Source organism: Sceloporus undulatus, chromosome 5 (assembly GCF_019175285.1).
Source record: "Sceloporus undulatus isolate JIND9_A2432 ecotype Alabama chromosome 5, SceUnd_v1.1, whole genome shotgun sequence".
Classification (NCBI taxonomy): Eukaryota; Metazoa; Chordata; class Lepidosauria; order Squamata; family Phrynosomatidae; genus Sceloporus; species Sceloporus undulatus.
The window spans coordinates 16,857,832-16,881,442 of record NC_056526.1 but is presented as its reverse complement, the minus strand read 5'-3'; the positions used below and the strand labels follow the sequence as shown (position 1 = coordinate 16,881,442).

General features: G+C 41.7%; 1 protein-coding gene across 1 annotated transcript in view; it reads right to left on the bottom strand.

Annotated features, from left to right (window-relative positions):
• EPS8 (epidermal growth factor receptor pathway substrate 8) overlaps positions 1-23,611 on the bottom strand; it is a 124,499-nt gene that overhangs the window by 16,726 nt on the left and 84,162 nt on the right. The window contains 7 exon segments of the mRNA XM_042467849.1: positions 2,425-2,533; positions 8,838-8,971; positions 14,485-14,668; positions 17,931-18,079; positions 18,498-18,572; positions 19,436-19,524; positions 21,255-21,381. Coding sequence (XP_042323783.1) covers positions 2,425-2,533; positions 8,838-8,971; positions 14,485-14,668; positions 17,931-18,079; positions 18,498-18,572; positions 19,436-19,524; positions 21,255-21,381 — 867 coding nt within the window.

Below are 23,611 nucleotides of genomic sequence, written 5' to 3'. Positions count from 1 at the left end.
TTTATTTGTATCCCGCTCCTCTGAGAACAATTGGGGCAGCTAACAAGTTAAAAATACAAAACATATCAAATCCCTAGTACCCTCCCCACCTTAAAAAGGTATTAAATCTAATAGAGAATTAAAACCATACAAGTTAAAACTGACCTAAAGGTCACACAACATAACAATAATCAATATAACAATAATCAATGGGAGCGGCGGTATCTATTTATTCATTTATTCGTTCTATGGTGCTCGTATTGCGTCCGCTGAATCGCGTCCGGCAGAGTTGTTCAGGGTGGTCAGGGAGCTAACTCAGCTCCCTCCCGCCCTGAACCAGATCCTTGAACCTTCTAAGGCCTGCTGTGACTTGTTTAACAACTTTTTCGTGGATAAAACTTCTCGTATAAGCGAAGGTCTGAACGCCGACATTATGGCAGAGCCTGAGGTAGAAGTGTCCAGAGCCTCCGTGGACTATGTTACACTGGATCAGTTTGAGTTGGTGAGTACCGAGGATGTGGACAAGATCCTCGGAAGTGTTCGGAAAACAACCTGCTCTCTTGATCCCTGCCCCTCATGGTTAGCGGCCCAGGGGGGACCGGTGGTAACTACTTTGTTACGCCGGATTATCAACACCTCTCTCAGGGATGGGCGCTTTCCATCGGATCTTAAATTGGCCATCGTAAGACCGATCCTAAAAAAGCCCTCCCTTGACCCCCTGGTACATAACAATTATCGGCCTGTTTCGCTGCTACCATTTTTGGGGAAGGTGATCGAGAGGGCGGTTGCGCTCCAGCTTCAGACGGTCTTGGATGAAACGGATTATCTGGATCCATTTCAAACTGGCTTCCGGGCGGGTCACGGGGTTGAGACGGCCATGGTCGCCTTGGTCGATGATCTCCGTCTGAGCGCTGACCGGGGAAGCGTGTCCCTGTTGGTGCTCTTGGACATCTCAGCGGCTTTCGATACCATAGACCATGGTATCCTTCTGGGACGCCTGGCTGAGGTGGGAATCGGGGGCACTGCGCTCCAGTGGTTCCGATCCTACCTCTCAGGGAGGTCCCAGATGGTGCAGCTGGGAGACGTGTGCTCCAGCGAGCGGGCCCTTAAAACCGGGGTCCCTCAAGGAGCCATTCTGTCTCCCATGCTATTTAACATTTACATGAAACCGCTGGGAGAGATCATCCGGAGACATGGGGCGCGGGGTTATCAGTACGCTGATGACACCCAGATTATTTTCTCTATGTCTCCGACTGATGCAGTGACCGGGGATGGCGTCTCTCCTCTCGTGGCCTGTCTGGAGTCAGTAATGGACTGGATGAGGAAAAACCGACTCAAACTGAATCCAGAGAAAACGGAGGTACTAGTGATAGGTTCCCCCGGTCCAGGAATGGCGGTGGTTCCACCTGTCCTGAACGGGGTCACGCTCCCTGTGAAGGACTCCGTGCGCAGTCTGGGAGTGCTTCTTGATTCGTCGCTTCATCTGACTGCTCAGGTGAATGCGACGGTCAAGAGCACTTGTTACCAGCTTCGGCTGATTCGCCAGCTGCGCCCATATCTGGACCGGAGGGACCTAGAAACTGTGGTACATGCTCTGGTAACTTCGAGATTGGACTTCTGCAATGTACTCTACATGGGGCAACCCTTATACCAAACTCGGAAGTTTCAAATGGTACAGAATATGGCAGCCCGGCTGGTCACTGGTGTATCCAGGACCAGCCATATAACACCTGTACTTAAAGACCTTCACTGGCTGCCCGTTCGCTTCCGAGCTCAATATAAGGCGTTGGTTATTACCTATAAAGCCCTAAATGGCTTGGGCCCAGGATACCTAAAGGACCGCCTCTCCCCGTACAATCCGCCTCGCACCCTCAGAACATCTGGGCAGCAATTGCTGAAGGTGCCTGGGGCCAGGCTAGCTTCTACTTCTAGAAGGGCCTTTTCTATAGCTGCCCCAGCCCTTTGGAATACGCTGCCCACCGAGCTCCGCTCATCTACCACCCTGGCCCAATTTAGGAAGGATCTCAAGACCTTCCTATTTAAGCAGGCATTCCCCGATTAAGATCCTGTGGGCCTCCCCTCCTCTTCCGTGGCCATGAGGACGGGCGATGGGGCTTTTATTGCTGCTTTTAGTTTTATTGTTGTACTGATGTATTGGTGTTTTGTGTTTTTAACTTGTATTTGTGTGCACTCATTGCACTTTTGTAAGCCGCCCTGATCTTTCTGGAAGGGCGGGATAAAAATAAAGATTTTATTATTATTATTATAGGAGTTTCCTGAGGCCGGGTTCCCTGAGGTTCCCCAAGACTGTGCAATCCAACTAACCCTGTTCAGCAAAGAATTTTCTAACACAAGATAAGCTGTTTTGGGGAGATGATTCAACAAGGGGGCCACGCATGGCAGAAAACTATTTGAGTGTTTGTATCAAAACAAGTATGTTATTACCTCTAAAATGTCATCCTTCATGACAGAGAGTTCACTCTGGTTTCTTCCCACAAAGTCATACTTGGTTTTGGCATATTTCTTGGATGGGGTTTTATGTGCTTCATAATTTCTACAAAACAAAAAAGCCAAACATTACTCTGGCTACAATTTGCTGCAAGAAGAGCTGAGGAGAGCGAAGAAACAAGCTTTGTCAGCCAGCAAATATAATTAGGGATGGTGATTTGCCCAAAATTTACTACCATGCAAGGGAGGCAGTCATCCATCACAAAAGCAAAAAAGCTGGGAAGAGGCAACCACACTGTTAACCACTGAATCAGTTGTAAATATTCAGTTGGTATGGATGGATCTGTGCCTGCAGACATACCCACATGCTCTCTGCAGCACAAAATGAAAGATTTTAAACAAGACAGGCAAATCCCATTGAATGTGTGTGCCTCTGCTCACCTCCCTGCCACCAAATGAACATGATTTTCACTGCTTTATATTTCAGAAAATCATGAGAAATTGTATTGCACTTAATAGCATCATGCTATCATACAAATAAGCATAAACGAGAACCATGTAAAAATTTGCACAAAGGTTACCAAGGCAATGTTTAGCCTTAAAGTTAAATGGCACTCCCCAGAGGACTGATAAAGCTTTAATTTTAGAGCTTTGGGATATTTCTTCCTGAATATCCCATTTGTAAGGTTCAGTAAAAGAGGGGGCTATAATTGTAAAAAAAAAAATCATTCATAAAATGTATATATGAAGTTCAGATAAAGTGAAATGCATTACAACATCTCACAAAGTTAAGCACCCAAAACAGAAAGCAGTTTTATACAGAGTTGGACTCTTGTTTCAGTTCAGAGCTTGGAAATGGTACCATTACAGACTACAACTCTCAGAATCCCCTTCCCTATGCTGGCTGGAAAGGCTAAGAGTTATAATCCCAAACAGAAGCATTTCCAAGATCTGTTCAATCTGTTGTGATCTCTAAGGGTGCATCTGCACAGCAGAAACAATACATTTTGACACTACTTTAATGCTGCAGCTCCATCCTAGGAAATCGTGGAATCTTTAGTTTTACAAGGCATTTAGCCTTCTCTGCCAATGTGTGCTGGTGCCTTACCAAATAAAAATCCCAGGATTCTGTAGGATGGAGCCATGGCAGTTAAAGTGGTGTTAAGCTCTACAATTTCTACAGTATAGATGCACCTCTGCCTTCAGACAAGAGTCTTTCCCAGTCCTATCTGATGAAACCTGAGATTACTTGGGGAGTTTTGTATGCAAAGCTTTGCGACTGAGTTCTGCTCCATCACCCAGGCCACTAAAAGTAAGCCAAGGAACAGTTTTTTTTTCTATTATAGACATCTGTCTTCAGAAGCCAAAGGAGCCAAGAGGTTACCTATCAAAAGCTTCAGATTTTTTATTATTATTTACAATAGAGGCAACATATTTTTATTTTAAATTATAGTCCTTAATCAGAGTTTGGTCAAGTTCCTTTTTGAACTACAACTTGCAGAAACTCCCTGCCGTCATGGAGCTGTCTGGGGATTCTGGATGTTGTCATCATCCAAAAAATAACTTGGCTGAGCTCTGAGGGCTTTATATTTAAATTGGCATTACTGTCTCTCAATATGCTTTCTGTCCCAGTGTCAGGTCAAATGAAGCATTCATACAATGACAGACAATACTCATATGAGTCCATAACAAGACAAACCAAACAGACAACAATAATGCAATGGCTGTGAAATACTGCATGTCACACAAAAAGAAATGCATTTTTTTTGAGGGGCATCCATGTATCGTCAACAGCTGATCCTGAACACACCTTTTGCGTGGTTCAGCAGACACCTAGCTCTTGGTTGGCTGTGGAGAACTGTCACAACTAACTTGAAAAGAGGAACAGAAAGAAACCAAAGAATTCCCACAGACTGACCCTCAGTTATCCAAAAGTTTAGTAGTCTTGACGCCAGTGCAGTGCTCAATATAACTCTGCATGAACGTGAGCCAATATAAGTAGGCATTTCATTGTCCCCAACCTTTGGGGCAGTATGCTTCTTCTGCACTCCATCATATTGATCCCAACCCATTTGGATAAATGAGGTCCACAATGTTGAGGCTGAAATTTAGATGCTTGAATAGAAGGCACACGAAAGTAAAAGGTACACTTTGACAAGACAAGAAGAGCACACAGTGTGAATATCACAGTATAAGAACTCTACTCCCAGAAGTTCTCATTAAATCACCTGCTTTTCATGTTAAGCTTGTGTATCATGTGAGAATGGGATATCTAATAACCTCCCAGCAAGATTTACAGTGTGTTGGTGTTTGTTTGAATTCAGAGACATGTGTTTGTCTTTTGCAGTATGCAAAAGGATCTTGGAACATCTTTGAGGCTGTGAGAAAAAGAAATTGTAGCATAATCTTCCTGAGATGCATGGAGTTTGTTTGTTCGTTTCACCAAGTGAAAGGCTATTCATGAATTAGGCCATGCAGGGAGGTCAAGGTGATCAAAGTCTGAAAGCATATGTTGCAGCTCATGGGGAAAAGTTTTTTATGATGTCCTTTGTTGCCTATATTTTGGGATTTTTTTCTTAATCATGATATGCTTAAATTACTTTTAATGCTACTGGTAAATGCTAATGCTAAGTATCAGTGTGGTGTAGTGGTTTGACCATTGCACTATGACTCTGGAGACCAGGTTTCAATTCCCAGCTCAGCCATGAAACCCATTGGGCGACAATGGACAAGTCACATGTTATCAGGGGAAGGCAATCGCAAACCTCCTTTGAACAAATCATGCCAAGAAACCTCCATGATAGGTTTGCCTTACCATCGCCATAAGCCAGAAATGACTTGAACGCACACAACACACACACACACAAGTTATATCCTAAGGAGTCAGCATGGTGCAGTGGCTTGAGTGCTGGACTATGCCTCTGCAGACCAAGGCTCAAATTCCAGCTCAGCCATGTAAACCCACTGGGTGATCTTGGGCAGTCACACTCTCTCAACCTCAGAGAATGGCAATGGCAAACTAACTCTGAAGAAGCTTGTCAAGAAAACCATGTGATAGGTTCGCCTCAGGGTCACTATAAGTCAGAAACGACTTGAAGGCACACAACAACAAGTTGTATTTTAACTTCTGTGTGATGTGACCTTTTAACTGTGGCCTGGAACAGATGGGCCTTTCGTGATGCCCTCGTCGTGTGCTAGGGTTGCCTCGGGGTGGCGCGCCCACACGCCCCTCAACCCTAGCACATGACGAAGGCATAACAATGGTGGCACCCTGTATACATGGGTGCTGCCATTGTTATGTAAGCGCCGTGCATCACTTACATAATGAGTGCGCCAATGGCTTGTTACGCTGCCGCCATGGCATAAAAAGAACCTGCTTTTCACGGGTTCTTTTTTCGCTGGTGGGAAGCTGCACAGTTTGGCAGCTGCAGCTCTGGTAGAAAAACAGGCGCTGGCAAGCCACCCTTTTTGGGTGGTCTGTACCATGCCTGTATCTCAGGCCCAGACTATGTGAAGGACTATATCTTGCAATATGAGCCTGCCTGAGGTCTTAGATCTGCGGGGGAGTCTCTTCCCTCTCTATTCCAACACCTTTACAGACATAGTTGATGGGAAGGCAGGAGAGGGCCTTCCCTGTGGCTGCACCCACACTTTGGAATCCCTCTCTAGAGAACAGGATGGCTTCCTTCTTGTTGTCTTTTTGGTGGTAAGTTAAAACATTTCTTTCTCAGCAAACTTTTGGGAATTGATTTTTTAACAAGAGAAGGGCTTTTTTTATGGTGCTGTACTTGTAAGATTCCTATTTTATTTTATTCTTTAAATCTGAATGCTACAAGCTGCTTTACCTGTAGTACAAAATACGCTCTCCTCCTGTCTATCTCATTGTCATCTCACCATCTATCACAGAGCATGTGGCAGCTGCATAAGGCAGTGATTGTATCACATGATCTTCCTCCTTTAGTGAAGCCACTCCCCCCCCACAACTCTAAAAGTGACAAAAAGTGATATTATACCACAATAGGAGTGAAGTTTAACCATTCATTAAGAAGCCAAGCCCTTCCTCCAGTCCATCTGCCTTGGTCCAGGCCTTGGAGGTGAAGAAGATCTGCTGGACCTGATTCTATTCCCCACCACCACTCCCTTCTCCTTTTATGTCGTGTCTTTTTAGATTGTAAGTCTGAGGGCAGGGAACCGTCTGACTAAAAGATTGTATGTATAGTGCTGTGTAAATTTACAGCGCTTTATAAATAAAGGTTAATAATAATAATAATAATAATAATAATAATTCCAAATGGTTATAATTCTGTTCTCATTTATTACTGTTTTAATCTCAATTTTGTATGCTTTAACTACATGGGTTTTTACTATAATTTTCTCTCTTATGACTTGCCTTGCATCTCAATCTGGGAGAAAGGCAGGTTATAAATAAAGTGATGGATGGATCTTTTCTAACTTTTGTAAGCCACTTTTAATCCTGTGACTGAGGAAAAGGTGAGCTAAGGAGAAATGAGAATAAATTATATGGAAATAACAACCTTATTGGATCTAGGCAAATCTGAGTGGTGCTTGGAAGGAGGTCTGCCTAGGCCCAGGGATTGGAAAATGTACGTTTTTGGACTATCACTTCCAGAATGGGGTTCAAAAAATTACTTTTCCAAACTTTACCTTCAATACCTAGGAAAACCTAACAACTAAGTGTGAGCTAGGCTATAAAAGGAGTGATGCACTGAAGCGTGCTTACATATACTTCATAAAATTCACCCCTTTTGTGGACTATAACTCCCAGAATTCTCATTAGTATGGGTAGTGGCCACAGTGGCTCGGATGTTCTGGGAGCTGCAGTCCAAAAAGTAACAATTTCATGCTCTTGGGTAGGGAACCCAGTGCATACCTAACACTTGCCCGGCTTTCTCCTTCAGTTTTGTGTTACAGCACTGTTCTGCACACTAGCAGCTGGCAAGGAGGAGATGTAAGCAGAGAAAAGGAAAGAAAGATTGAGGAACAGGAAAAGTGGAGGTAATGGGAAGAGGGTGCTTCATGAACAGATTTGGTTTGGTGGCTCCAAAGTAAAATATGGCCATCTCACTATATGTCAAGTCATAAACCAAAGCATGCAACAGTAAGCACTCTTGTGTACCTGCTTTTTTATGTTTCCTGAAATTTGCAAAGCTACCTAATATGGCTCTTCTCCAAGGACTCAAGGATGAGATAGACTTGTGGCTATGTCAAATCAGTTTATTTGAGCAATGAAGAATTATTTGATTTATGCATTTGTAAGAAATTTTAAAGTCACCTGGCCATAAAGTATGAGTCATTGTGAAGAGGCACCTGTCTGGATCTCATGTGGTGTAGGAAAAGGGAAACTGAGGCTGCATCTATACTGTAGGATGAATGCAGTTTGACATGGCTTTAACTGCCATGGTGCAATGCTATGGGATTCTGGTGTTTGTAGTTTTGTGATGAGATATTTAGCCTTCTCTGTCAGAGACCTCTGGTGCCACAACAAACTACAAATTCCAGGATTCCATACAGTGGAGCCATGCCAGTTAAAGCGGTGTCAAACTGCATTAATTCTGCAGTGGGACAGCAGCCTAAGTGATTTATAGCTCTGATTCTAAGGCTTGATGAACCAAAATAAATGGGTTGAATATGGGGCAGCTACAGCACAGCACAGGCATATTAGTGGCAGTGCAAACAACCAGGGATCCATGTACCTGTCAATCTTCAAAATCTGCACAATCACAGTAATACAGAAGAGAAAGAAACCAAAAGGGTTCATACTTTCTTCTGCAAGAGTGATGCACATTAACATCTAGAAAATTTATAGGGTATGAACTCCTCCTCACTAAGGGCTTGGAAAAAGTGACTTTGGGGGATTTTTGCTCCTCAGGCCAATATTTCCAGTGGCCATACTTATGAGGATTCTGGGGAATCTAATAAAAAAAAAACACTTATAATTTCTGTTCTTACTTTGCCTCAGTAGAGTGGAAGCAGCTCCTTGTAACAAGATCTCATGGAGTTGAAGCAAGAATTTCTCTTCTGTATCAATTCTGGTGCAAGTGACGGCAAAGGCCCCATAGAAAATGCATGCCCTACTGTTGATTCTCACCCTAATCAAGGGAACTCATTGTTCAAAAGTGACCTAAAGTTCCAGTCTCCAATTCAAGCTCACAATTCAATTTTCCATCTCTTCTGGGAAGCATACATTGATAGCAGTGTGTATAAACAGAACTTATCAGAGTCACTTAAAAAGAAAGAATTTAGTATTAGCTCTAACACAGAGAGGATTAACTGCTTCTAGAACCAATAAGGAAAAGTAACAATATGCAGAAATAAGCACCTCCACCCTAAAAGCAGCCGGTTGGGACAGTTCTCCACAGCTGTACATACAACGTTTACTGAAATGTTACCTATCTACATGTCGGCTAACAGTTTGCTTAAATGCAGCTACAGCCGCCCCCTGGTCCGGCAGAGGCCCTCTTTTGTAAGCGGTGTTACTGAATGCATACCCTTCAGATGGAGGATAATCTGAGACACTGGAATGCTGAAAGACAGAAAACAAGGAGGACACGAAGTCAGCAACAGCATTCTCATTACACATAAATAAAAGGGGTTTTGTGCATCAATAGCAGCAGTGCTTTAACCCAAAAAGTTTGGTTCATACAACCATTTTGCAACACAGAGGATCATGAAAATCTTGAATTGCAAAAGCTGTCTTGTGGATACTCTTGTCACATCCCAGCTTGCAATACAGATTGAGCGTCCCTTATCCAGATGGCTTAAATACTGTAAAGGCACCAGATTACATCTGATATTGGAAGGTAAGCAGGATTGACCCTGGTTAGTACTTGGATGGGAGACCACCAATGAATGCCAGTTGTAGGCTGTATTTCAGATCAAGGCACTGGCAAAACCAGTTCTGAATATTCCTTGACTAAGAAAACCCTATGAAATTCATGGGGTCACCGTGAGTTGACAGTTTACTTGAAGGCACATACACACACACATCCCTTATCCAGAATTACAAAACCCGAAGTACAGTACTCCAAAATTCACAACATTTTGAGCTACAACACAAGTAGCATAGTATGTACCTGTACTACAGGGAGAGATGGGGCTGGAGAGAGACATGGCTGAAGAGAGTTGCAAGGACCTGTGAAATGTTGGGAAGACACACCCCTGCCATTTCACAGATTCCCAGTCTCTCTCCAGCCTCATTGTGTCTTATTATGTATATGCAAATGAAAGTATTCCAAACTCTGAGGAAAAAAATCCAAAAATACAGAGTATTTCTGGTCCAAGCATTTCAGATAAGTGATACTCTACCTGTATTTTCTTTGAAAATATTACGTTTTAGCAATGTGATTACCTCTATAATTTATTCTAGGTGAAAATGTTGCTATGGGTGCATAAGTAAGTTTTAAATTTATGTATCTTATGTATGATGCCTACAGTATTTTTAGAAAAAGATTTCCAAGAAACAGAAATATTACTATTACTACTACTATCACCACTACTATTATTTTCTTATTGTCAGATATTGGCAATTAACAATCATTACTCAGCCTAGCAAGTTTGCAAGATTGCCACAATACTTTAAACAGCTCCTGGGTATAATGCTATGAGGAGAGGGTAACTGATCCTGTCATCTTGTATTGTAGGGAAGCCATTTTTCATATGAATATACTGCCTGTAATTATATCCTGATCCATGTTAGCACAGAGCTTCTACTTCCATTATCTTTTCCTTTTGACAAACATGTGGCCATTGCCCATACAACAAAGGAAGCTAGGAAGAGAACTGGATGCTCTGCAAGTTTATTTTGCAGGGATAGCACTCATGAAAGTGCATACAGGGCAGTGGCATTCCTGCACTGGGTGTCACTCGCTGCGGTCTGCGCCCCCCACCAGTGATGCCATTGATACAGAGGACAATCTCTTGTACAAGCGGTAAGCACTAAAGCTAAAAGATGCACTAAAATATTCCAAGGAGAATTCCCAGTTACTGAACAGAGAAAGTAACACCTGACCTAGCACAACCATGTCACCTGGTAGCATTTCCTGGCAGTGACACACAGAAATAATAATAATAAAAAACCAGCTAGCACATTCATATAAATTTGCAACCAGGAATTGATACCTGTTGTGCTGTGGCAGATGTCACTTCTGCCAAGTGGCTAGATCTATGGTGACATTCTTTATGGAAGGTTTCAGAGTGTCAACAGATGTGAAGGGGTCTCAGACTAAGTTCAACCCCTGCTCCATTTTGTCCAATATTTTTGCCACTATCAATGGCTCTCTAGGGCAGATGTGAGCAACATGTGTCCCTCAAAGTTGTTTTATTGGTCCATGCTGCTTCCATTTGCTGTCACAGCCACCAAAACAATGCCACTGAAATTGATGGAATTAATGAAGCCCCCAGTGTAACTGTACCAGAGAGAACTGGTTGCACTGCTCACCAAAATCAGTGTTTGGGCACTTCCTTCTAGAATGGGGCAAACACTGGAAGAAGATGATGCTCTGCCTTGTAGATTGGAAAGGTTCTATAGTCCAGGTGGGCTGTGGACCACAGAGATATGCTGCAGGAAATTTGGCAATAGTTGTCAAATTTCAGAAATGGTAGCAGGAGCCTTGGCAATGGAGAGGGCCTCATGAGTTCTGGGGATGCAGAGTCCAATGAAGGACCCAAACTTTGAGCAATTACCCACCCATGCTCCAGGGCCTCAGCCAGCCATGCTGGATGCTCCTTCTAACTGGCGATGCTTGGGTCTGAGCATGGTGATTCTCAGCATAAAAAAGTATGCCCCATTAACCCTGAGAATATAGCTTTCTCCCTCAGAACTGGGATGCAGCTTTCACTGACTACAGTATTTGATCTCATGTGCTACAAAATGTACTTGAGATCATACTAACTGCTGCAGCCAAGATACATGAAATACCTATCAGCTGGCACATATACCTATGGATGCGAACACATTCACTGGTGCAATTCTAGTGACTGCAAAAGCACAAAAATCCTCATTAATAATTGCAATGGAAACAAACAACTCATCTTATATTTCATTTCAGTAATTACACTCAAGCAGGAAACCTATTCAAGTGACAGTGGATGTCACCGTAGCTTAAACTCAGAATAATTTTCAGGAATCAGAATTTCTGATGTACTTCTCTAGATGTCAGTTCAAAGCCTCTTTCTCTGGGTTAGGCATTGTAACCATGGCAGCAGCAAGTATGATATTAATGTACACTGGGGTGCATTTTTCAGTATTAAAAAGGATGCCCTGCAGGAAGGAGGTGATCTTATGGCAGGGTGAGGCTGTGATGCCTTGATGTTTTCATGATGTTGGATCCCTGTGCACACAAGACTCATGTTAAATCATTTTTTAAAAAATGCAAGTTCTGTTCTGAAATTTTTATCCATTTTCAGAAAGAATAACAGGTTAAAATCTGTCCACACAACTCTTTCACAATCACTAAAGTGTGATCATGTACATTTTCCAAATATATTCATTTTTAATCATGCACATTTATTTGAATGTGTCTATATATGTACCTTGAACCTGCCTGACCCCATCAATTTTATGAGGTTTCCTTAGGCAAGGAATACTCAGAGGTTCTGCCAGTATCTTATTCTGAAATATAAGTTATAGCACTTGGTATTCCTTGGTTGTCTCTCATCCAAGTACTTACCAAGGCTGATCCTGCTCAGCTTCCAAGATCAGGCAGGATTTGATATCCCTTCAAGTATTTAAGCCATATTTATTTGAATAGAATTGGCAGGAGGGGGAGGAATGTAATGACTTTGGTTTGCTCCTGAAGACATGAAACCAAAATGTAAGTACACACTTTCATTAACAATCTCATAGACCATGGACTAGATGAATTAGTGAACCATCTTCATCAATGCAAATTTCTTTTTCATCCCTAATTTACAGCAGGAATAGAAAATGTTTGTCCCTCCATATTGTCTTGGGCTACAACTCCCATAATCTGCCACTGTTGGCTACGATGATGGTAATTTCAGTCCAACAGTATCAGGCAGGCCACACATTTTCCACCCCTGCTTTAGATGGACAGCATGAACAGTCAATGATGTCCCATTGTAAATTTCCAGTTAAAGGTGCAATAAAACTTGGACAAACTTTTGCTTGATTTTTCACCTTCTCTAAGACCCCACCCCTGCCTTAACAGAACAACAAGGCCAACGTCTTCTGTTTATAGACTGTTGTTAAATGGGCTATGTATTCTATGGCTATGTATTCTATTGTCTAATGCCACATAACCTCTTGGCCCCCAGCTCTTACCATTATATGCCATCTGCCATCAGAAAGTTTTTGAACCAGGCTTAAAATGATTTGCTACACTTATGATTGTGAAAGAAATTAAGAAACGACACCCATAAGAAGGAAGGAATGGACAAAGGGTAATAGCAAGGTGTGCTTGAGGCAGCAAGGCAGGTGAGACAGTGCAGCACCCAGGAGAGCTCTATGGGAACACCTTACTCCCATAAAGTCTGCAGCTCAGTTGAGGCCTGGATCAGTACTAGAGCTCCCGGGCTCCATCCACAAAGTGGAAGCCTTCAAGTGAGAGAGGTCCAGCACCTCTTCTTATTTCCAGGAACTCATGCCTAGCATACTGTTTGGTACACCAGCTCCAACAGTCTTGGATCTCTCAGAGGAAGGTGTGGTGTCCTGGTGCAGGAGCTTGGCTCAGGGATTGGCCATGCTGATCTGAGCTCATGGATTTGGTGCACAGACATCTCAGGCTCTTAAAACTCTGGAAGTCTCTGCACATCTGGTGGTGCTTGGGCTGGTGTCTCCTCTTCAGCCTTTGAGTCTAAGTTGGGGTGGGCAGCTATGGAGAAGAAGGGACCAAATTTCACCTCTCTGGAAGGCCACACCAGTATGCTCAACCAGAAGGGTCACTTCTCATTTCAATTTCTGCAAATTTCAGCCATCTTTCCCATTTGAAGAGATGAGGTGTGTGTGTGTGTGTTTTGGGGGGGAATTGGGGATAGAGGGGAAACCATTGCATTTTGCAGTAGGTTTGAGGTCTTTGGGGGTTCTTGGAAGAAAAATCACTCCCACTCAAATTGGGAAGGGGAATCTAGGGTACTGGGGGCTTCAAGAGGGCTGGACCTTGGGGTCTCAAGGGTCTCCACCCTAAGCCACTTGTTTTTAAGAAAAAGAAATCAAATATTTCCCCTAATTTTAAAAAGAATATGTCATTCTTTAAATTAGAGGCATGGGAAAATCTGGCTCTCCAGATGTTTTGGACTAAGAGTTCTGTGGCCCCTTATCAGTGGTTATACTGGCTGTGGCTTCTGGGACTTGATATCGAAAACATTGAAAAGGTCAAAGGTACTTCTTGGGCTTTCCCCCCCTTTAAAGATTTTTTTTTAAAAAAAATCATAGATGCTTAACTTGTTGCTTTCATCCTGACAAAAATACCAAAAATGCTACTTCTAAATGCCTCTTTTATGGTTCATGTACTAAATGTACAGGTACCTAGTTTAGAATGCAAAAGCTGTGGATGTGTGTTTATATGCATGCATTTAGTTCCTTCCCAAGGGGTGAAGGAGTAGCCAAAGCCAAGCCAATAGTCTATTCTTGCCAGCTAGATTCAGCTTGGGTTCATTTACTAACTCTCCCCAGAATACTTTCCTTGTTTCCACTTTATTCCCCCTCCTCAAAGCTTTGGCCATGCAGTTTTGTCTGCTACATTTGAAATGAGTGCAGTAGTCCATGTTTGCCAGGTCATATGTAAGACTGTGAATGAGGGCAACAAGAACCATTGTTCTCTTCTTTATTATCACAGTCATAAACCATCCTACAAGTGCTTTATGGTTCATGTCCTAAGCACATTCTACAAAACATTTTGTGAGTGCAAGCCATCTCACCTGAGCTCTTAAAATAAGAGCTCACAAAATGTACTGTTCTGATCCAAGAACACCATTTCCCCCTCCAGCCTGGAGGTCTGCATGATTTGTGGAATTATAATTCCCAAAGGTAATGTTGCCAAGCTCTATTTTAAAAAAATATAGCTGCCCATCTCCTACCTCAGTTGATAACCGTTTCATCTCTTGCTTCCGCTGCTGCTCAGCCACATTGGCCACAGATTCTGCTAGTTGGTTGAGCTCCTGTTCCTTTGGGACTCCCATGAAACTCAGCAAAGGAGGCTCCCAGCCATTTCTGAACCGTGGCACGTAGGGCGGAATGAACTGTTCTTTGGGCCACTCTGCTCTGCATTCAAGAGGAAGCCAGAAACACATTTTATAAGCCTAAGCACACCAATGGTTCCACCACTCTCCTTGTTGCATAGAGCGAGGAAGAATGGAACCCTCTGCCCTCTGAAACACAGTGGTTTGGAAAGACCTTTTTCTGATCGACAACTCCTAGAAGCTAAGGGCATTGTAACTGTTTCAACTTTTGCAAGTCACTTGAGTCCCTGTACTGTGGAAAAGACACATTGTGGTGCAGTGTAGTGGTTTGTGTGGTGGGCTGTGACTCCAGGAAAACAGAGTGTGAATCCCTGTTCAACTGTGGAAACCTACTGGGTGACCTTGGGCAATTCCTATCCTCTCAGCCTTAGAGGAAGGCAAAATTCCTGTGACTTCATCTTGTCAAAAAAACCTTAGAAGAGGGTCACCATTACACAAAGGCTGCATGCGCACTGCAGAAATAATCTGGTTTGACACCACTTTAACTGACATGGCTCCATGTTATGGAATGCTGGGAGTGGTAGTTTGTTATGCATCAAACAGAGCTCTGGTGCCACAACAAACAGAGCTCTAGTGCCACAAGAAACTACCATTCCCAGAATTCCACAGCATGGAGACATGGCAGTTAAAGTGGTGTCAAACTGGATTATTTCTGCAGTGCAGATGCAACCAAAGAGACTAAATGAAATGAAATGAAATAGTCTCCCAGAAGGAGGGGACAAATGAGAAGACAGGTTGTAGAGGTAGCAAGAAAAGAATCCATCTGTCATTTTTCTTGGTTATCAGTGCTGGCCCACAAAAGGGAGACCTCACTGGGGAGATCTTGCCAGAGGTCCACAGAACCCGATTCCAGACTTCACTTTCACTCATACAGCTTGTAGGGGATTTGTTTAGTAATGCCGGGTCTTGCAAAGTTCTTTTGTCCAGTGACTTTTAAATGTGCTAGGAAGGGACAGCATACACTATTGGATGCCTTGAAACAACAACAACAATAGTAAAAAGGAACACAGATACAATGGAAAAGAAATAAAGTAGGAATGGCCAAATTCTTGAGGTTTGGTGGAGCACACATTTGACCTTCTCATACCACCCAGAGGCCATAACACAGTCAAAACTCTGTCCTGAATTGTTGTTGAAATTCAGCACCATGGTAAGGATCCCAGAATAGCTACAGTTGCTGTCAAAATGGGGGCTGCAGAGACTCTCTGTGGTGTGTGAGAGTGCCAGAATATCTTCCACACCACAGAGTTATGTCATTCTTCAGGGCACAGCATCTTCTTCTGTTTTCTGAAGGAAAGGCCAAAAATACATATGCTTTTGGCCTTGTGGTTTTGTCAGCAATGACTATGCTAGTTCTACTTTCTGCCATTTTGGTCTCAGCCATTGAAAAGTGGTACAGAGCTAGGACTACAAAAAATAGGCAGGAGTTCTTTACAAAGTTCATAGGCATGTGTTGACCACACCTAAAATACAGGATGGATTGAAAATTTATGTCAATATTATCCCCAAGCCTTTGGAGAAAAGGTAGGCTGAATGAAGACACACTTTAATTCTTTTTAAAATATAACTAAATACACAAGAAATGATGCGTCCAGATTTTTTCCCACTTATATTTCCCATGAGACAGAGATATCAACAATTCCCAATGAAACACATAATTCTGGAATCAGTGCAAATACTCCAGTGAGATCAACCTGCTATCCTGATACTGCTACATTTCTTCCCATGATCTGAATGCACATAAAAAGCACTGGCCTGTGGTTTGACTTACTGCCTCTTCAAAAAGATGTGACTCCCTGAAAGAGACTTTCGTGTGTGTGTGTATATATGTGTGTGCATGTGTTTGCCATATCTTATTTATGGGGCTTGTCAGAAATGAATCAAAGTGACCAATACCATAAAACCAGTCTTGGGAGTACTCAGAATTAATTGAACAGTGGGTTACTTATATCAATGCACTGGAGAGTGGGGAGGAAGGATTGTATGTTGTAAATAATTGTCACCCTTGAAGCAAGTGGCATAACTCTGAACAAAGAGAACAAAAGCAGAGGAAATAGTACTCCAGCATTTCAAGTTTAGTACTTGATTGAAATTCCTGATTTCACCCTTCTGAAAGATATGGCTTCAGATGAATCAACATTTCCATGCTCCAAAGGAAAGAAATTGACTGAACTATGTAAGACATCAAGCCCACTGCTAAAGTATATCTACATATCACTGTAATGTGTTTCAGTGTTTTTTAAAACATTTTTTTTAAATTCTTTTCAATTTCTGGGAACCCTCAAAAGTCAAAGTTTCAGAATATGTTGAGAGCCTCCACATCTCTCCTATTCAGACCATTGCCCTCCATGCATAGGTTATAGAACGGGCTACATGAGTAATGGAAATAGCTCACACTCCTTCTTCCTATGCTTGCTTGATTCACAATACATAACAGCAGAATAAAGATTAAATGGCTCAAATTAAATACAGAATGAAATGGACTGTGTTAGTCCCATTACCTCTGTTACTAGTTCTATTGTTTTCTCTGCATGGAGAATAACAGTCTGAAGAGGAGAGTTTCTTCTAGCTGTGGAGGTTTACAGTGCAACTTAGAACTCTAATTTTTAAGGGTTCCCAATCACATGGAGTGCATCAAGCGCAGAGAGTGAAATTATGATGGTGGCGAGGCCAGTGTGGTCCTTCTTCTTGCATGTTTACTTAATCTACATAGATAACAGAATGGCATCCAAATAGAGAACACCTGAATAGGACATCAGTAACTGATTCATCTGAGCACATATGCCCATCCCCCTGAGAAGAATTACTGTATATACTCGACTATAAGTCAACCTCATGTATAAGTCAAGGGCAGGTTTTCAGGCCAAAATTAGGTATTTTTATGACCCAGGGATAAGTCGAAGCCAAACTCCTAAATGAACTTTGTGGATTAATAGTACTTGACCTCCAATAAAAAGTAAGCTTTTTAAAAGTCTCTTTCTGTTCTTTTCAAAACTGCAACAACCCTTGGGAAAACTACACTTTCCATGAAACTCCAGATTGGTGCATGTCATTACTTATGATACTCAGGGGCTCTTGATTGAGCCCCTAATTATCAAGGGATTCCTTAGATTGTGAGCACGCCAGGAAAACAATGCATTTATCAATAATCCAGAAGAAGCAAAACAATTTTCTTTCACCTGCACTGGCAGACATACATTGAAAAACATAATAAAAACTAGGACAACCTTTCAGGGAGCTTAACACAAAACAAGTGTGGATGTATGATAAATAAATCCATATACCTGGCTTTGGTCCATGTGTCACCTAGTGACATCCATAGCTGCCCTTCCTCACTTGTAACAGTGTACCGTAAGAATTCTATGGTATCCTTTGTTAAGAGGGGACTGAGGACTGTACTAGCAAGCTCTGGACCTCCTGTTGCTTGTACCACCTATGACAAATATAAAGAGACAAATGACATGTATAGCTATGTATGTATCTATTTGGATAAAACCAATGTTACATAAGTGGAGTTTTACATGTGCTAAGGCAGTTTCTATCCACCTCCTCCTTTTTCCAGCATACCTCTACAGTCTGCAGTGGTGTTTGGATACAGTTCATTATAAACGTTTACAGTAATCCTCCCTATTTGTCAAACTACTTTTGGCCAAACCAAGGCTTTGGCACTGGATGAGCAAGATGTCTGCAATAAAACTTTTTCTCCCTCTATACACAATGGCTTTTTCTCAATGGCATGCATCCTGTATTTATCACCACTGTCTACTTTCTAGTTAGATTTGGAATGTTGAGACAAATAAATTGAGCCACTTCAAATTATGCATTATTTTTCAAAAAGGAACTGATCTTACCATGTTTAAAGGAGTAAACAGAAAATGAATCAATTCAGGTGCGCTAGGATTCTGGATGTGTGCTTTTAATTTTGCCTGTAAGAGGGGGAAAGCAGAGAGAAAGGGAAATAATGTTGTTGTTGTTTTCATTGCAATTAATGGGAGAGGCCAAACCTCTCACCTAGGTTGTACTGAAAGAGCTGCATTGAAAATTCAATACATCATTAGCAGTAAAAAATGCTTCTGGTAGCAGAAACGCCTCCACTCAGATCCTTGGCCTGATTAGTTGGATCGATAAAAAACTTTCTTATTTAGTCAGAACGGTACATCTGGGTAATCCCATCATCATTTGGATGACTGGTAATGCACCTTGAGTTTTCAAGTTGCCTCCCATCCATGTAAATGTCCATCTCCAGATAGTTTTCGCTGCACATTGCTATAATGTTCCAGGTTGGCAGTGTATGGTGAATAACACCCATGCTTTGAAAACCTACTTCATGTGATATATTTCAAAACATGGTGAACATACTGATGCCAACCATAGTTTGCCTAATTGAGATATAACAGAAAACTATGATCAACATATCCAAAAATGAAAGAGGGAACAAGTGGGCAAAAGTGAGAGGGAGTACAAGAAGAGGAAGGAGGGAACAACATGTCCCTCATTCTGATATAGTTTGTCAAATGGTATTCAATTGCAGTTTCCAACAGTAGGGAACAAAAAGCTTTCATGCTATACTGTATATCAAGCTTCAAGAAAAGTGGGAGGAAAATTTTCAATTATTGTTACAATTAACTTAACTTATACCTCTCATCTTCCTCAAAGCCAATACTCAAGGCAGCTTATAAATTAAAAGAAATGTAATGTAGTTAAAACATGCAAAAGATTGACATTAAAGTGGAACTAAACTATTAGTCAAATTAAAAAAGGAAGTTTGCATTTTGTTCTTAGGACTTACCAGAAGGTTGAATCCATGTTTAAATTTTTGCAAACAGTCCACAAATTCTTCTGGAGGTGGGGGTTTTGCACGGAGAGTGAGGACACCCTCTGGAGAATAAAGAACAAAACAAAATCATTTAGCAGAATCTCTTGGAGGCATTCATTTCAATGGCACAACATGGCGAATGGCTGGGCCTATACATTAAAGCACAGAATGATGTGGCAGAAGGGACCCTGTGACTTTGGATATCACTTCTGAATGCCTCCTGATGCATGTAAAACATATATGCAATGGCATGGGGGCAGGAGCTAATTCACATACTTCTTGCAGGCTGCACCAGGAGGTCCCAACACATCAAAAGTCATACCACAATTTTCAGCCAGTTCAAGTTCAAAATAATATGATTTGGGAGGTGATGTTCAGAATTGGGGGTGGAGTAGAAAAGTAAAACTGCATTTGAGAATGGGTTTTTTTTGTGTGTGTGTTGGAGTGGAAAATGAACCCCCCTATACACACACACACACACACACACACACACACAGGCAAAAAAAAATTAATTTTCCTGGGATTTTGGCATCAGTTTTTGGGGGGCACATGCAATCTACAAGGCTTCACTTTCCCACTCCTGGTGTATACGAAGCAGCACTTCATAGAGAGACTGCTTTTTTTTTAATGCATATGGAGCACTGGAGGGGAGGATTAAGAAAGATGTGCTGCTTCCTTGAGGAGGTGCAGGCTGCTCTAAAGAGAATCCTTTTCTCCCACCAGTGTTGAACAGGTCTTCCTGCCCCTTGTGCTTGTTTCTGAGATTTTATCTGGCAAGGAGAGGAGCTAATGCTGGCCACCCTTGTTCTTAATTTCTTTTTCCATTTAAAAACATTTATTTTGCGCACTCTGCTCTTAAGAGCTATAATTGCTTTGCCTGGTTTTCCATTTCAGAGAACTATTCTACCTGTTGCTGCCTATGTTGACCGTTGCCTTCTGGTACTACATTGTCTGAATTTAAAACAGTACTAAAAACCAGTCTCTCCTGGTAGGCCTTATTGTTGTTAGCTACCATCAATTTGACGTTAACTTATGGTGACCCTTTGAATGAGAGACCTCCAAGTTAGCCTGTTATCAATAGCCTTGCTCAGGTCTTGCAGTCTGAGACCTGAGACTTGCTTGATTGAGTCTATCCATCTGGAATGCAGTCTTCCTCTTTTCCTATTGACTTGTCTTTTCTTGTGAGTTGTCTTTTCATGATATGTTCAAAGTATGACAATCTCATTTAGTCATCTTGGCTTCCAGGGAGAGTTCATGCTTGATTTCCTCTAGGACCTATTTATTTGTCTTTTTAGCAGTCCACGGTATCTGTAGACCTCTTCTTCAACACCATATTTCAAATTAGTTTTATTTTCTTCGTACCGACCTTCTTCACTGTCCAGCTTTCACAACCATACATTGGAATTGGAAATATGATGGCATGGACATCTTTTTTAAATTATAAATTTTAAAGTCTGAATTGACTGCTTTTTAAATGTGCATTGGTTTTATATGCTCTTTTAACAGCTGTTAAGTTTTTTAATTGTTGTTGATGAGTTTTAATCTGCTGCTGTTTCCCCATCTCAATCCATTGGGAGAGATAGGTAAGAAATAAAGATGACAATGGTGATGATGATGGTGATGATACTGTGGAGGCTGGTGAAAAGGGACAGTGAATCTGAACTACCCAGTCTGCTGGGGTGGGGATAGGTTTCAGCACTTTGGATACCTCCTTTACAGGCTTATGGGCTTTGTAGTCCGGCAGACCTAGAAGGGGCCAGATTTGGGAAGCTTCAACTATTGGGTTTCTTACCTCCTGGTCCTTTCTTTTTATTTTTCTTGGTTTTCTTCCTCTTTGAAAGTTCTGCAAAGGCTTCTGCTGCTTTTTGAAGTTTGGTAACAAAATATTCAATATCATCCAAAATATGATTTAGAATTTGCTAGGGCAAAAAAGAAGGAGAAAAAGGAGTTCAAAAATGTCAGAGGTTCTACCCAAACTGCAGCATGGTTAGTCACCTTAGCAGAATTAGACACCAAGCAGGAGACTGGGGAAAACACTCATCTCCAGGAAGTGACACATGCTAAAATTAATAGTGTTGGCATTTCTAAATAGCTTCAGTATATATTTTTCTCTGTTTTTCAAAATCTCCATTAAATCCACTTGCTATGTAAGATTTGAGATGATTAAATCCTGGAGGCAAAACTTAGTTCTTTCTGCTTGTTCTCTTCCCACACACAAAAGATCCTTGTTATAACATCATTCCATCTGGGCCTGGGGTGTTAAAGAAAGGTATTTTTTCCTTAATCAACTTACCTTTCAAATAGTACACCTTGCAAGAGACAAAGGTGAAGACTATGGCTGCTGACACACTGCAGAATTAATAAAGCTTGACACTGCTTTAACTATCATGCTCTATCCCAGTGATGGTGAACCTTTCTGATGGCATCCTAGGATTTGTAGTTTGCTGTGACATCAGAGCTTTCTGATAGAAAAACTCACAAAACTAACAATCCCAAAATTCTACAGCACTAAGCCATGGCAAATAAACTGGTGTCAAACTGCATTAATTCTGCAGTGTAGATACACCCTACAAAGGTGTGTAAGTGAAGACTCCATGGTTCTGAATCATGCCAAAAATGTACATTCAAGACAGCCTTTCTCCAGGACCTGAAGACAGACTCTGCTCTGCTCTACAAGCTCCCCATCTCAACTCTTGAGGGAGAAGCAACAACAATAGTACCAGAATGTCAGACTAGATTGGAGCAGGGGAAGAAAGAAGAGCCAGGTGAGACAAGGGGATATGGATGGTGTGCCTTGAAGTTAGAAAGATTTGGAAAGTCCATAGTATTAGGAGAGTCTTGATTACCTTTTCCTTTCAGCCCTGCTTTATGTTTGTATCCTGTCTTTCACCATACTCTATTCTGGCTCTGCTAAAGCCCTAATCCAGTCATTTCCTAGATCTGAGAGCAAGTGAGAGGGCGAAAGTCAGAGAAGTGCCTTGTGGTTGCTAAGCAATGGTGCAGTGCACTTCTTATCCATCTCTAAGGGCTCTTCCAAAGTTGATGCAGTAATTGTGTTAGCAGCAGATAGTCTAGTAAAATAGGTGAAATGTGTAAGAAGGAAATGTACATCTTCAAACATATGTCAGGAAGGACCCTAGCTAATCAAACACTGTGGCATACATTCATGGAGAGCTAACTTCCCCTTTTATTTAATGATTTTATGTTCAATATACCATACAACTTATATGATAAATCATTACTAAATATTTCCATGTTTACAGCAGAAACATTTCAACCCCCTTCCCCTTCCCCCTCCGATGGCTATAGTAAATAGTTTAGTATCCAATATCTATAATGTGGAATATCTTATTCATAGTACTCCTATTTACTACCCATCTTATTGCTCCAGATCATTTTGTATATTTGACCATTATATTTTCCTTTACCTTCCCTTAAAAAAAAATCAATTAAGACATATTCTGCTATACAGTGGGCCTTTGATATCTAATGGTGTTTGGTTCCAGGACCCCCCGTGGATACCAAAATACATGGATACTCAAGTCCCATTAAATACAATGATATAGTAAAATGGTGCCCCTTATATAAAATAGCAAAATCAAAGTTTGCTTTTTGGACTTTACCTGTACTTATATATTTAAAATAATTTCAAGCTGTGTATGATTGAATCTATGGATAAAGAATCCGTAAATATGGAGGGCACTATAGTTTGTGCAGAGTACATGGGCCCTGAAATAAAGTGATGAATGGATGAATAAGCAAGTCAGAGACCCATGATGGTGCAATCCTAGGGAGAGCAGCTGCAGCCAATGCAGTCCCTTAACACCTTAAACATGCAAATTCAGGGGCTCACAATTTGTTACCTCTAAAGCTCAAAACTTTTCTTTTTGGGAGTACTATTCCCTGAATTCCCAGTGACTATTCTGAGTGAAGCATTCTGAGCACTGAGCTGATCTGCTCTTTTTCCAAACTCAGGAAAATGCAATGAGAGCTTTGAAATGTTTTTTGGACTAAAACTCCCAGAATCATCCAGTGGCTGTGCTGGCTGGAAGATTCTGGGAACTACAGGCTAAAAAAAGGAAACTTATCCAGTCCAGTGGCTGTGCTGGCTGGAAGATTCTGGGAACTACAGGCTAAAAAAGGAAACTT